The following is a 15023-nucleotide window of genomic DNA, read 5'->3' as shown; positions in this document are numbered from 1 at the left end:
GTACAGAGAATTTAAGGAAATTGGTTCAAATACACTTAAAAAAACATTACACTCTGAAGGAGATGAAGGATCATAATTATTATGCACAATATGTTGTGTAATATCACTAATCTTATCTGTAAAATACTTAAGAAATCTTTCACAGATAATGGGTGGGTCATCATAATGTATATCCACAGATGGGTTCAAGGTGGAATTTATAATAGAAAAAAGGACTTTGGTGATTTCTTGTTATAATGTCCGAAAAATATTTTGCTTTACTTCCTTGGCGGCTGTTTGATAGTTAGTTAGGGAGGTACGTAGTATTTCTAAGGAGACATGTAAGTGGTCTTTTTTCCACTTTCGTTCAGCACGCCGACATACTCGTCGCAACTCCCGTATATTATTATCTAACCATGGTTCTGTCTTAGGTTTAAGCTGCTTTCTTCGAAAAGGTGCAATAGAGTCTAAAATTTCAGTGCAGGTGGAATTAAAATGCATAAGATGTTGCTCAATATTTGAATTATTCTCCAGACTATAAACCTCATTGAAACGAAAAGAAAACTCCTCAGCAAAGGTGTTTTTAAATACACGAGCCCAAATAATAGGCTTCTTGACTTAAACAACCTGTTCTACAATAGAACACGTAAACATCACAGGCTTGTGATCTGAGAAACTTAGATCACCAATTTCAATATTGTTAATAGTAACCCCATGTGTCAAAATGAGATCAAGTATATGGCCACGTAAGTGTGTAGACTCCGTGACCATTTGCGTTAAGCCGAGAGAATCAATAAGACTACTAAACTCCTTGGCAAAGGGGTCTGCATCACAACAAACATGAATATTAAAATCACCAACAATCAGTAGCCTTTCAGACTGTGTGGTGATACAACCTATAAAATTAGCAAATTCATTAAAAAAGTCTCTGTTTAGCTTTGGAAGGCGATATATAACAGCAAAGGCCAGGTTTTTGTCCCTTTTTAGTTGAAAGGACAATATCTCAAAGCTAGAATACACTTCGGACTTTAAAGTACGACAGTTAAAACAACTCTTAAAAACGCAAGCAATGCATGGAGGTCTGTGTGACTCTCTTTTGGAGCCAGCCTTTAGTGGCCAGTCGATGAATTGCATTTTAAATCACTTATATATTGGCTTCATCGGAGAGATCGGAAGGTTGCCCCTCGTTTAGTCATATAATTTTATAACAGCGTTATGAATATTTTTCTTGACCTCAACTACAGTAGTACAAATACAATGTGTCATTAAAATGAAATTAAGTGTTAATACTCTTAAATAATTAATTTCATAATTATGAAAAATACTTCATATATGTTAAAAGTGTTAAATAAGCTAATGAAATATTTCAAAACGCTATTTAGTGTCCAATTATGTAGCCGTCTAGGTTTACATTGCAATAACATGTGGCTGGATAAAGTGTTGCCCAAAACATGGACCAAGCATTCATATGAACTTTAAGTCCTTCATTTTTTTTCAGGCTTAAACGGAACAGCAGCACCAACAACAACAGCACCAACAACTGCACCAACAACTGCACCAACAACTGCACCAACAACAGCACCAACAACTGCACCAACAACAGCACCAACAACAGCACCAACAACTGCACCAACAACTGCACCAACAATATCACCAACAACAACAACAACACTACCAACAACAACAACAACAACAACAACAACAACAACAACACTACCAACAACAACAACAACAACACCACCACCAACAACAACAACAACACCAACAACAACAACACCAACAACAACAACAACAACAACAACAACAACACCAACAACAACAACAACAACAACAACACCACCAACAACAACAACACCGACAACAACAACAACACCAACAACAACAACAACACCACCAACAACAACACAACCAACAACAACAACAACAACATTACCAACAACAACACTACCAACAACAACAACAACACCACCAACAACAACATATCCACCAACAACAACAACACCACCACCAACAACAACAACAACAACAACACCAACAACAACAACAACAACACAATCAGCTACAAACCATACAGTTAGTAAATCATGTAAGGGTAATGTTTACCTTTTTAAATCCAGTTAAAAATATGTTTGACATTTGGTTTTAATAAGTGCAATACTATGAATGTCTTACTGTTTAGTAAAACAAAGTACAGACCCACACATAAACAACAGATCAGTTTTGCTATATGGACACCAGGATTTGGAAAATAAAGTAGACAACTACACAACAAAGCATTGATCATACTTAATAACTTTATTTCTTGCAGCATTTAAAAGGCTAATGTCATTGTCAATGACAATAGCCCAAGTTTTTGATACCAGCCTTGCCGCTGATACTGAAGAGAGGAGAACTCTTTTAAATAAAATTCAACCAATGGTAAGTATGCATGGAAAACCTTTATAACGGTGTACCCATAAATATAAGCTTCTGTGTTTTTTTTAACTATGAGGTACTTATTGTTAATTTTCCATTCACTCCAACAATATTACATACAAATATTAAATACAAATATTACATGATATAACGTTCACTAAGTTTTTAGGTAAAATCTAATTTTGCTTTAACTTATAAAAATGTTACATTTGATAAGTGCTTAATTTGATAAGTGGAAGTTAGGGGTGGCACTGTTCATGAAAAAAATCCGAACCGTTCGGTTCGCTTTTCTCGGTGCGCGTGTGCGTTGCACGGTTCGTATTAGTTTGGTGTGTGGAAACATTTTTTATTTCTTGTTACCTATGATAACAGCGGAAATAAAACAATAGATAGAACTGCAGTCTATGGGTTGAATGTGTGATCGAACAGCCACACGCGACAGCCTTCTCTCCGACCATTTATCTAATCTGAGGTACTGAACACAATGTTTTACGTCTTTTCGTATTCAGCTCTATTTTTAGCCTTTCATTGATCAAACGAAAACGGCTGATTTCCGCGTAGTTTCATTTTGCTAGCGTGCGAAAGTTGAGCGATCTTATTTCATAAATTGCCCCTCAAAGTAATCAGGACAGAAGTGGTCAAAAGTGAACAAAAGAGACGGATTTAAATATTACAGGTGTAAACGTTATATTTCTCTCTCGTCCACATATACTCTCTGCAGTATTTAAGCAGCCTCTCAGTGATAAATCTTAAAGCTACACTGAAGTTGGCATTTTGATAAATGCAAGTTATCTTTGTGTGCTAAAAAGGCACATAAAGTTCATGTAGATGGCAATACACATTCTCTTTTTTGCCAAATAAATGAAAAGCATGTTAAAATCATCAATGTCTTCCCTCTTGCTGTATCAAAATCTCACCTGTGTCACGACAGGGTTGTAAGGACAGGACGCAAACGCAAGGTTCCGATGAATAAATAACATTTATTAACCAACAGAAACAAAACACGAGGAGTAAAACAACGGGCAGGTAGGTAACACAGGAACACTCAAACAGAGAACAACAGGAACAGACGTGGAACAGCGACAATGATCCGGCAATGACTGTGACACAAACACTGGTATAAATACACAAAGACTAATGACACACAGGTGGAATGAATGATGTGATAATTAACAAGTGTCCAGGTGATGACAATATAGAACAGACACAAAACATGACACGGATCACCGTGACATAACCCCTCCCTCTACGAGTGGCTACCAGACACTCACATGAACACAAAACAAAAACAAAGTCTGGTAGCGAGAGTCCAAGGGAGGGGTGGAGGGCTTGGGGACCCTGGCGAAGCCGGCAGCCGCCGGGATGAGACCAACAGGACAGTGGGCCGGACTGCGCCAGGAGAACCGGAGCGATCGCTCCGAGAACCGAGGCAGACGAATTACCCCCCTCCTGGGAATCGTTGACGATCAGATGCCCCCGGAAATCATCTCCCATCCCCTCGCGGAAATGGAGACCCTCGCTCGGTAGCCACCCCGGGGAAATGATCGGGCGTGGTCCGTTCCGGATCCCCCTGCGAGCAGGGTGGTGGTCCTCCGAGGGACCGTCGACGACGACTCAACCGTTGGGGGACCGCCTGGGCCGATCCTCCTCCCGCATGACTGTGACACAAACACTGGTATAAATACACAAAGACTAATGACACACAGGTGGAATGAATGATGTGATAATTAACAAGTGTCCAGGTGATGACAATATAGAACAGACACAAAACATGACACGGATCACCGTGACAACCTGGCTTTCCTCAGAGATGGTCCCAATAATGTGCTTAAAGTAAAATTCAGTTTGTGCATTATTACATGATATAACTTTTTTAATACTGTATCCTAAATTATGGATAATTAATACATTAATAAGATAATAAATTTATGGAGTGTTAAAATGAAAAGAAAAAAGAAAAACAAGAACCGTATACTGAACCGAGAACCGTGACCATAGAACCGTGATACGAACCGAACCGAGGGTTTTGTGAACCGTGCCACCCCTAGTGGAAGTACAATCATTTGAAAGAAAAATATATAATAAAATAAATATTGATATTTAAAGGAACAGTATGTAAGAAATTGATATAAATTAATCATAAAATGGCCCTCATATGTCACTAGACATTAAGAAATCATTTTCATTTCAAAAACTTATATCACTGACAACAGTGGTCTGGCCAGGATATTTTCATTTAAAAAGTGGAGTTGCAGCCCTCAACTGATGTTTGTGTTGTCATGTTGTGTATTGGCCACCAGTTGTGTGATTGCAGTACCAGTTTTAGCCACAAGTTTTGTGATTGCAGTACCAGTTTTGGCCACAATCCTACATACTGTTCCTTTAAGTTGAAATTACATTATATTACATTACATTGATATTACAAGTTGAAATGTAAACCCAGTTTGATTGTACCTTTTTTGGGTGGTTTCTTGGACAGCCAGGTATTATTTTAAACCAGGACTAGGCCTTAGTTTAATTAGGAAATATAACTAGTTTTAAGTCAACTTAATTTTATTTATATAGTGCTTTTCACAATTGTTAATTGTTTCATAGCAGCTTTACATTAATGGATGCAGGAGAAAACACAGACATATCGATGGACAACATAAGCAGAATACATTGGCTAAGATTAGACCGTAGCGAGGGTGGTAATAATGTAATGTAGAAGGGGGTGCTAAGTTAAGCCAATGTCAGCTGACTCCCCAGGGGTTGAAAAAAAAACCCTTGAGAACCCCCTTGAGAAAGAGCCAGACACAGCTGATTCTATAAGAGAGAGGATATACTATGTATTCGATATATATATATAGCTCCCCTGTCTGGGAAACCACCCATCAAAGTTTAAGGCATCCTATTTCTTACAATGGTCTTACAAGGTTCTTAATTCCCCAAAGTTTGTCCATTATACCTATGAGTACTGTAGTGCATTTCCTTAAGTATATACTTTTGGTTACAGATTGACCAATGTTACAAAACTGTACCTGACTACATTCCTGGGTCTGCAAAAGTCAATAATTTCAGGTGAGGTCTACAATATGTGATGCAGTCAGTAAAAACCCAGCTAAATCAGTTTTTGTGATTTACTGTTTTCTACATGAAATCTTCATGCATAAATAACATTCTGTGAAAATATAACATTAGAAGACTTTAGCTTGAAAGCGTCACATATGTTTTTTATATGTGCAATTTTTTTGTAAAACTTGTTGACACAGTGATTTCTTAAGAATGTGTGTTTTCCATAGGTCTGGTAGCATTATAGTAGACTACACAATTAATGCAACATCTAGCAGCCCCGATTTTACATCTGCAAACATACAGCTTGCCAACAGTCTAAAGCAGGCAGGACTCCCTGTGGATCCCAATTCTTTCGCTGAAAGTGGTAAGGGTAGTGATTTTTTTTTAATTCAGCTATTATGCTACTACTGTATGATCTAGTTTATTCATTTATAGTTTTTTTTTGTGCTGTTATGTATCAAAGATTGCTTTTTATTTTTGACGTTCTACACATGGCACCAATGGCAATCGGTGACTTCTTTTTCGAAGGCGATGCGAAGCTCGTCACAACATGTATTTAGCCCGTCGTGTGCAGCTTGTCATTTTTAAATATGTGTTCTGCGCGTCATTTGAACCATGTGCAGCAAAATAAATGCCTGCTTCAAAGGGTTTATGATAAAAAAGACGCTTGCCGAATACTCACTTAATCTCAGAGTTTAGTTTTAAGCAGTGTTGTGCCTGAACGAGTTCATTGAACGAAAGTTCATGAACTAGTTCATATTTTTGGCGAACGTGAACTGAACGTACTGTATTACTGCCTGATGAACGCAAGGTGAACTCGTTCATTCTGGGGCTTGTGAACGGCATGTTCTCTCACTTTAACGTCATTCAGTAGGGTGCCAGATTTCTATAGAGTCTTCCAGGCGAAAACCCGTCTAAAACACACTGTAAACAGGCCTTAATGTGTAGCAGAAAAAACACCCAATCTGGCAACACTGCCACAAGGCTGCATACGTCATCAAAACAACACTGACTGGACGCTGGTGAAACCCAAATCCCTGCCGCGCCACTCGAATAGTTTAACATTAAATAACATCATATTTGTCCTAAATCGTTAACGATTAACAAAGGCTGCTTACGCATATTCTGGATCTTGAAATAGACTTTGACTAAGCTCACGCTATTCAACGTGCACGTGCGGTGTGCAATACCTGCGAGTTGTCATACACGCAACGCCTCGCAGTGCTCCTCGCCCGATGTGCGACCCCTTGAAGCACCCGGCTAGCTTTTCAAGGTATATGCAAGCAAAAATAAAAATTAAAAGACAGTCAATGCTCGTAAACCCTGGTTGGATGAGGGTTTAAAGTTGGATATGAAGATGAAATCTGATGCATTTAGCTTAAGTGTTAAAACTGATAAAATAATTCCTGTCTGTGGTTCTATATGGGCTATAAAGGCAATATTAAAAAATATATATATATGGGGAAAAAGAACTATAAATTCGTTCATTTTTGGAACTGTGACCTAGTTTAAATTTTTGAAATATGAACTGTGAACTGAAGTTCATGTAGAAAGTGAACGTTCCCAACACTGGTTTTAAGTGAGTGTCTTGCTAGTTTTTTGTGAACATGAGCATCTTTTTTTATCATAAATCCTTTCGAAGTGTGTGCAGCAGGCACATATTTTGACAAGACGCATGATGCACATGGTTTACACTGCAAAAAATGACTTTCTTTCTTAGTATTTTTTTTCTTGTTTTCAGTAAAAATATAAAAAAATTCTTAAATTAAGATGTTTTTTCTTGATGAGCAAAACGACCCAAAAAATAAGTCTAGTTTTTAGACAAAAAAATATCAAATTTAAAGGAACAGTATGTAGGATTGTGGCCAAAACTGCTACTGCAATCACAAAACTTGTGGCTAAAACTGGTACTGCAATCACACCACTGGTGGCCAATACACAACATGACAACATAAACATCAGTTGAGGGCTGCAACTCCACTTTTTAAATGACAATATCCTGGCCGGACCACTGTTCTCTCAGTGATATAAGTATTTGAAATGAAAATGATTTCTTAATCTCTAGTGACATATCAATGCCAATTTATGATTAATTGATATAAATTTCATACATACTGTTCCTTTAAGTGATTTCGGGCATAAAACAAGCAAAATAATCTTAAAATAAATGTTTAAGAAACATTTTCAAGATTTTATGTTTACCCCATTGGCAGAATTTTTAGCTTGTGTTATGCACAAAATCATTTAAATTTGATATTTTTGGTCTAAAAACTAGACTTATTTTCTTGGGTCATTTTGCTAATAAAGAAAAAGCATCTTAATTTAAGAATTTTTAGATATTTTTAGATAAGACAAAAATACTAAGATTTCTTTTCTTGAAAATCATTTTTGCAGTGTAAAAATACGTTAATGTACTTAAATAATGAATGTAAAACAAAAACTTGCATTTAAGAAATATAATAGAGTAAAACTTATGATAATATGCTTTGGAATGTATGTTTTCCAAAGGAAAAACACTCATAAAATACAAATACTTGAAAAAATACTTTAAAGTAGAAAGTAAAACCTCTGCTTGATAGCAACTTGTCAACCAATCTGTGGTCTGTGGACGTTGGCATGAACGATTAATTTACTTCTCCTTTTGGTGTTTTTTGACAGTCTGTAAAACAATAGCTCCGAATTTTTGTTAATCTGTTAGTACAGTCTATCGCACAATAGCTTTTTCCCATTTAGACACGTTTTCCTCGTGTTTCCGCTGATTTCACACTGTACACACTCTTTTGCCACTCAGTGGGCGTAACCACAGTCTCTTTCACCGAAGGTGACGTCACGTGCATACCCTCTATAGCTGTGTTCATTTTTCTTTTAGTGCCAGCACACCTCTTCAACACCACAAATAAAATATATCCAATGCAAAGGCTGGATCTGAGATGTATACACCCAGCATCTGTTGCGGGAGCAATAACATGGAGCGTGAATAAGATTAATCCTGCACTAGATCCGAGATACTCAATTATTGACAGTGACACAGGTAGCACTCTCACTGTGAAGAATGCAAGTGAAATTGACAGTGGTGAGTCGTGTCTATCATATCTTTCATGACAATATAACAGATAATGGCTGATTTTAGAACAGCAGTTTTATATGCGGATATTGGTATCAAAATCAGTTATACAATTTCTTTTGTTTCAAGTTATAAAACTTTATAAGCAAAAAAACTGATCGAAAATCCTTGAATAGATAGACAGATGGATGGAGAAACATAATATTAACATAACATTTATCCACTAATAGGTAGATACTCATGTATCATAAATAGGAACCCTATGCCTTATATTCAGTGGCAAGATGTTGTTATTGAACAACGTCCCAAAATTGAAGTTGACGCTGATCGAGTATTTGAGTGCAAGGATCAGACTGTCCCAATTAAATGTTGTGCTGCGCTCTACAGTATTAAGTGGGACCTGATTCCTGATGGTGATCAACTGGAAAATTCAGGTTGTACATGCAAACAGGCAATATAAATATTTTAACTTATTCATCAAAACATTATAAAAACACTTATCAATCATTGTATTCTCTGTTTAACCAACCAGAAACTAACTGCATCATATTACAACATAAACTTCTGAAAATAAATTGTGGGAGTGTGGAAACCTTTACATGTCAACTCAAAGACCTGAAAGAGCTACAAGGTTACAGTTACAGCAGGAAAAGCGTCACCATTAAAACAAGTGACAAAAGTAAGCTTTTAGTTTCTTAGTCTTCAGATCATTTCTTGTGTTATTGTTGCTTCGGATGATGTTTACTAAATTTATATTTTTCGAATCCAGAATTTGACTGTACAAGTGAAACACTTGGAATTGGACAAAAAGATGATAAAGTAAATGGACTGTGTGAAAATGGCAGGATAGGCTTCATAACTTATCAATGTCAATTAGGTGGCTGGAGGAAGAAACAGATTGAATGTGTACTTCCTATTCTTGCATCCCTTCAAAGTGAAGTTCAGGTACTCGATTAATTATGTATTTGTTAGAAGAAGACTTTTCATTTTAAAATGTATAATATATGCACATTTTTTTATATGGTAATGTAGGTCTTGACTGAGGAAAAAATTCCAGGGTTTCTGGAAAGCCTCAGCAATGCCACTGTGAAGAACAGCATCGAGATATCACAGTCTGCCTCGGATGTCAAAGCAATTGTTGATATGCTCCATCAATTGACTATCATCTCAACAAGCATGACCATTGATAAGACTGTGATGAATGTAATTGATTTTTCTTCTGCCATTTACAAATACCTGTATATTTTATTCATATATGGGCGGTTTTACTGACAGGATTTTGATTATTTCAGGACTTAATTATAATCAGTTTTTACTAATGCTATCTCATGCCAGTTCGTATGTATTTTACGAGGTGGCTAATTTGTACGACCATATTCATAAATTTTTGTATGATTTCCCTGGACCCCTGGGAATTGGGGTTAGGGACGGGGTTTCGTTATTGTTTTTATGATAATCATATGTTTTTGCACAATTAACATCAAACTCATTCATACAAATTAACCAACTCATTAAATATGTATAAATTCTTGTGAAATCAGTGGAAAAAAAAATACTGGTGTGCATCTTGAGACAAAACAATGGCACTGATACAGCCGGAAAAGTATGTGTTTGACACATCAGCGTTTTGATCAGTAGGGGGATTTCTAAATGGGCTATTGACATAAAATTTCCATCAGATGTAGCCATTAAGCAAAATATTGAATTCATACAAAGAAATCAAAACATTTAAGTATACAAGTTGAGTCGTAATAAATAAAGTGAAATGACACTGGGAATAAGTATTGAACACATGAAGAGAACAAGGTGCAAATCGCCTGAAAAATCCGCTCCTCTTCTCCCTCTCATAATGGGAGAGCGAGGGTGTTACTGCGCCGAGTTGAAGTACTCCCAAAAGTGCTGTTCCGCCATACAATATAGTTCCTCTTTTAAATCCGCTTAGAAAAGCGCTACGTTTTATTTTGTACCACCAAACTTTTTCGTATAACTACTCGTCTTAAATAGGAAAAACGTTGATGTGTTTGGTCACTTCTAACTTTATCTCTGAGTGGTACCATTGAATGAATGGGGCTAAGCTAAATGCTATCGAAGTGTAGCAGCGCGCTCCAGCGCTTACGTGCACGCACACAGATGACAGAGGGATGTATCAACAATTCTTAGTTAAGGTAATAACATAATATTGAAAATGAGTAGACTATTCCTTTAAGACATGTCAGTGCAAGATGTTAAAATTAAAACAGCTCAAACATGCATTTTAGTCTGGGACTAGGAAAAACTTTGTCCAGGAAACTGCCCTTTTTGTTTGCTTTATTAATTGAGTTTTATTCTCTACTGTATATGTACTGTAGAAAAACACTTTAAAGGGGCCATATCATAAAAATCGGACTTTTCCATGTTTAATTGCTATAATTGGGTCAGTGCTTCTATCAATCTAGAAAACGTAAAAAATATCAACCCAGTAACTTAGTTTTGGTAAACCATTCTCGCCAAGCATGTGAAAAAATAGGTAATTGAAATGTGGCTCCCCTTGTGATGTCATAAGGGGATTATACTGCCCCTTAATCTGCACTATCCAACCACGGCACTGACATTTAGTGCAGAGATCAGCTCATTTGCATTTAAAAGGACACACCCAAAATGGCACATGCTTGCTCACACCTAAAAAATGTCAATTTTAACATGTCTTAATAAATGATCTATATGGTATTTTGAGCTAGAACTTCACACACCTACTGTAATTGTAGACAAACATAATGTTTGCACTGTGTGTGCAATGTAACTTTTTTTATTTCAGACAATGTATCAGTGCAGTATACGCAATTTACTAACTGTATTTTTCTGTATTTGCAGACATATCTTAAAACAGTGGATATTATTGTATCAAATCAAACTAATAACATATGGGGAGAATTAAACAATGGGAACACACCATCAAATACCAGCACTGTACTTTTGTTTGCCATTGAGGTAACAAGCAATCGTCTGTCAGATGTGAATTTTGCTATAAATGAATCCTCCATTCAGCTGGAAAAAACCTTAATTCACAACTCATTCAATGTAACTTCACAACAGCCAAACTCAAATACCCAGATCATGTTTTCAGACGTTCTTGAACCGACCTTCGTAACTCTTATAATCTTCTCAAATCTTGACAATGTTCTACCAACTCGTAATGACACCGGTACATTCGAAAACCGGATCAATGGAGATGTGGTTGTGATAAAGGTTAACCAAACAGTTAATAATGTTTCTCTTACTTTTGACATTACGAATGAGCTACTGGGAAATCCTCAGTGTGTCTTTTGGAACTTTGATCTGGACCGATGGGATTCCAATGGGTGTAAAGTCAAGCACTCAGAGAATGGCAAAGTTACATGTGAATGCAACCACACAACCTCTTTTTCAATCCTCATGTCACCGTTTTTTATGGATGATAAAGCATTGTCCTATATCACATACATTGGTGTAGCTATTTCAATGGCCAGCTTGGTTTTATGTCTCATTATTGAGATAATCGTATGGAAGTCAGTGACAGGAAATGACACAGCGTACATGCGTCACGTCTCAGTAGTTAACATCTCTGTGTCATTGCTGATCGCAGACATCTGCTTTATCATTGGAGCTGCAATTGCTAAACCAGGAGAGTCTACACCGGTGAATCCCTGCAGTGCAGTAGTTTTCTTCATTCACTTTTTTTACCTGGCTCTTTTCTTCTGGATGTTAACTTCAGCCCTTTACCTCCTTTACCGCACTGCCATGGTCTTTTCTCAGATGTCAAGGGCTAAAATGATGGTCATTGCCTTCACAGTTGGTTATTGTGCACCTTTGCTCATAGCGGTTATTACTGTCGCATCCACAGCTGGAGCTGGTAGATATATTTGGATGAGAGATGCATGTTGGCTGAACTGGTCTGAATCTAAGGCCCTGTTGGCATTTGTGATTCCAGCTCTGACCATTGTTGCCTTTAACCTCCTGGTATTGATTGTGGTTTTGATTGTGGTTTTATATAAAATAGTTAGGAGAAATGTCAATGCTTCAACTCAAACAGATGAGAAACACGCCCTTGTTGTCATTGTCCGATGTGTGGCCTTTCTGACTCCTATTTTTGGCCTAACATGGGGATTTGGAGTGGGAACCATGGTGTCAAATGAGTATGGCCTTCATGTGGTGTTTGTCATCCTCAATTCATTTCAGGTAACATTTATTGTTTCAGCTTATCTTTTATTATAAAGTTACAGTATGTGTCCTTTATAAGGAAAGTGTATACAGTTTTAAGTATAATGCATTATACAGTCCTTCCAGAAAAACTCTTTTTTTTGTGTGATTGTTTCGGGCAAAAATCCTTGATCTTGCAGCATGTTTTCTTAAAAAATGCGATGGAATATGAGGGACATTTATGCAATTTTATGCGATGAAATTGCGTGAACTTGCAAAAAATTTTAGCTTTTGCAGCTTTTCAATGATGTTCACGTCACATAATCACGTTAACGTTCCCATGGCAAAAGGGGACATGGCTGCACTTGTTTGGGGTAAATGCAACATTTTTCAACTTTCTGCTATTTGCTACGAAATTCATGCAAGCCCCCCATATTTTGCGAACAAATCTGCAATTTATGCTGTGAACGTGCGCATAAATACAGACTTTGGCTGATTATGCGTTAAATCATGCGATCGCATAATCACGTATTTTTGGAGGGACTGATTATAATCCATTAATGATGTTTCATAATACAGAACACCTTTCTTTTGCTACAGGGTTTCTTTGTTTTAGTGTTTGGAACACTTCTGGACAGCAAGGTATATTCAAAGTCTATTTTTAAATGCCATGATAGGCATTAATCTAAAATATTGGCACAAATATTTATTTTAGTTAGATTCATTAAGTACTAAATCATATTAATCACATGTACAGTTTTTCATTTGTTGTATCATCTTTTAATGAAGTTAATCCTATTCCTAAAAAGAAAGGCTCTTTTTAAGAATTAAACAAAGTTGTCTGTGGTTGCAGGTCCAACAGTCACTGGCAGGAAAGTTGAAGCTAAACCTTAGTTCTGACCCACCAAGGTAAAATGCAACACTTCACTCATGAGCTCAATATTAGTCCTTTAATGTTGGCTGATTATTATTTATATATAATATTTCTGAGTTACAGAGCACTACTTCTACAGGACCATCGTCTACAGTCAAACTAGGTTGCTTTGGATGGATGCGGCGTAAACGTAAGTAAAAAATGTTTAAACCAGTGTAGGAATATACAGAGATTATATAAAAAACTGCAATTTTACATATTAATTTGAAATCAAAGTAAAAATAAAATATTTTTGTTTTAAAAATAGTTTGTAAAACATGATGAAAGTTTAATGTTAACCCCTTAAATACAAATGAATTGTAACACACTCTCTGTTAAGTTACAAACTTTTATTTTAAAATAGTATGCTATAATAATTCACATGGTCATTGTAATTTTTCATATTTTTAAAATAAAAAATACTGAGGAAAAGGAAATGTTCATGCTGCATAATTATTCACATTGTTGATAATATATTAAGGTTAGATATTTTAAGTTACAGTTTGTTTTAAGAGAGTGACAGCATTTGTCACTGCAATAGTGAAATTGTGATCCATGTATTATTTAGGTAAACGGTTCAATAGACTGTCAGTACTGCCAACAAATAATAGTAATAGAGTGAATAACATACAGTATAAATTACCATTTTCAGATGTTTACCACGTATCTGATCCCAACCATTTCTCAAGACCACCATTATACAAGACAGGAGTCTCATCAAGTTAATAAACTATATCCTACTGGATGTTCTGTTACTGAGTTTGGCTTACAAAAGTTTCAGGAATAATTGCTTTAACTCTTTCCCCGCCATTGACCAGTTATCTCGTCAATTAAGAGAAAACATTTGTATGAAAAAATCGTGTTCCTGATGAGGTATCCTGGTTTTCTGTACTACCGCGTTTATCCACTAGATTACCCAGTTTATTAAAAAAACTGAAGCAAAAAAAATGTATTAATTTTATACTCTGTGTATGTTTTGATAATCGTTCTGAATCTGATTTCTATCACAAATGCAATTATTTCAGATTTTTGCTAAAAATAATTGATGAAAAATATCCATATTTAAGAGTTTATAAGCAGAGAAAAAATATACATAGGATGAAACGTTTTTTCCTGGTTTTTTTTTGTTTTGTTTTTTTGGAAAGCAGAGGGTCTGTTCATTCATTTGAAATATTTGTATGCCTATATATTTTTAGAAGAAAATTTTCCTGAAAGGCATTTTGTGAAACTTTTGTGAAAATCAAAAAAAAAAAATGTTGGTGGGCAATTTTTAAGAAAGGCTGGCGGGGAATGAGTTAAAATAGGGTTACAATGTAATGTATTGTGTGAAAGAAAATTGAAAACTGGTGGTATGTTTTACTGCATCTATGATACTTGAATAAACTATACCAATTATATTTTGTTAAAATCATTACCATTTTGTTATCCATCTTCATTTTTTCC

General features: G+C 36.1%; 1 protein-coding gene across 1 annotated transcript; it reads left to right on the top strand.

The window, feature by feature from the left end:
* Nucleotides 1-1969: 1969 nt before the first annotated feature.
* LOC129429696 (adhesion G-protein coupled receptor F1-like) lies at nt 1970-14429 on the top strand. The gene is made up of 14 exons (XM_073856232.1): nt 1970-2065; nt 2288-2397; nt 5390-5454; nt 5676-5812; nt 8318-8521; nt 8743-8946; nt 9045-9191; nt 9282-9457; nt 9545-9715; nt 11363-12706; nt 13268-13309; nt 13521-13576; nt 13665-13731; nt 14233-14429. Exons 2-13 carry the CDS (start codon nt 2302-2304, stop codon nt 13702-13704), a joined length of 2682 nt encoding a protein of 893 aa, XP_073712333.1. The 5' UTR covers nt 1970-2065; nt 2288-2301; the 3' UTR covers nt 13705-13731; nt 14233-14429.
* The last annotated feature ends 594 nt before the right edge of the window (nt 14430-15023 follow it).

The sequence above is a fragment of the Misgurnus anguillicaudatus genome, chromosome 18, assembly GCF_027580225.2.
Source record: "Misgurnus anguillicaudatus chromosome 18, ASM2758022v2, whole genome shotgun sequence".
Classification (NCBI taxonomy): Eukaryota; Metazoa; Chordata; class Actinopteri; order Cypriniformes; family Cobitidae; genus Misgurnus; species Misgurnus anguillicaudatus.
The sequence above is the reverse complement of the archived record's forward strand: the minus strand, read 5'-3'. Positions and strand labels throughout refer to the sequence as shown.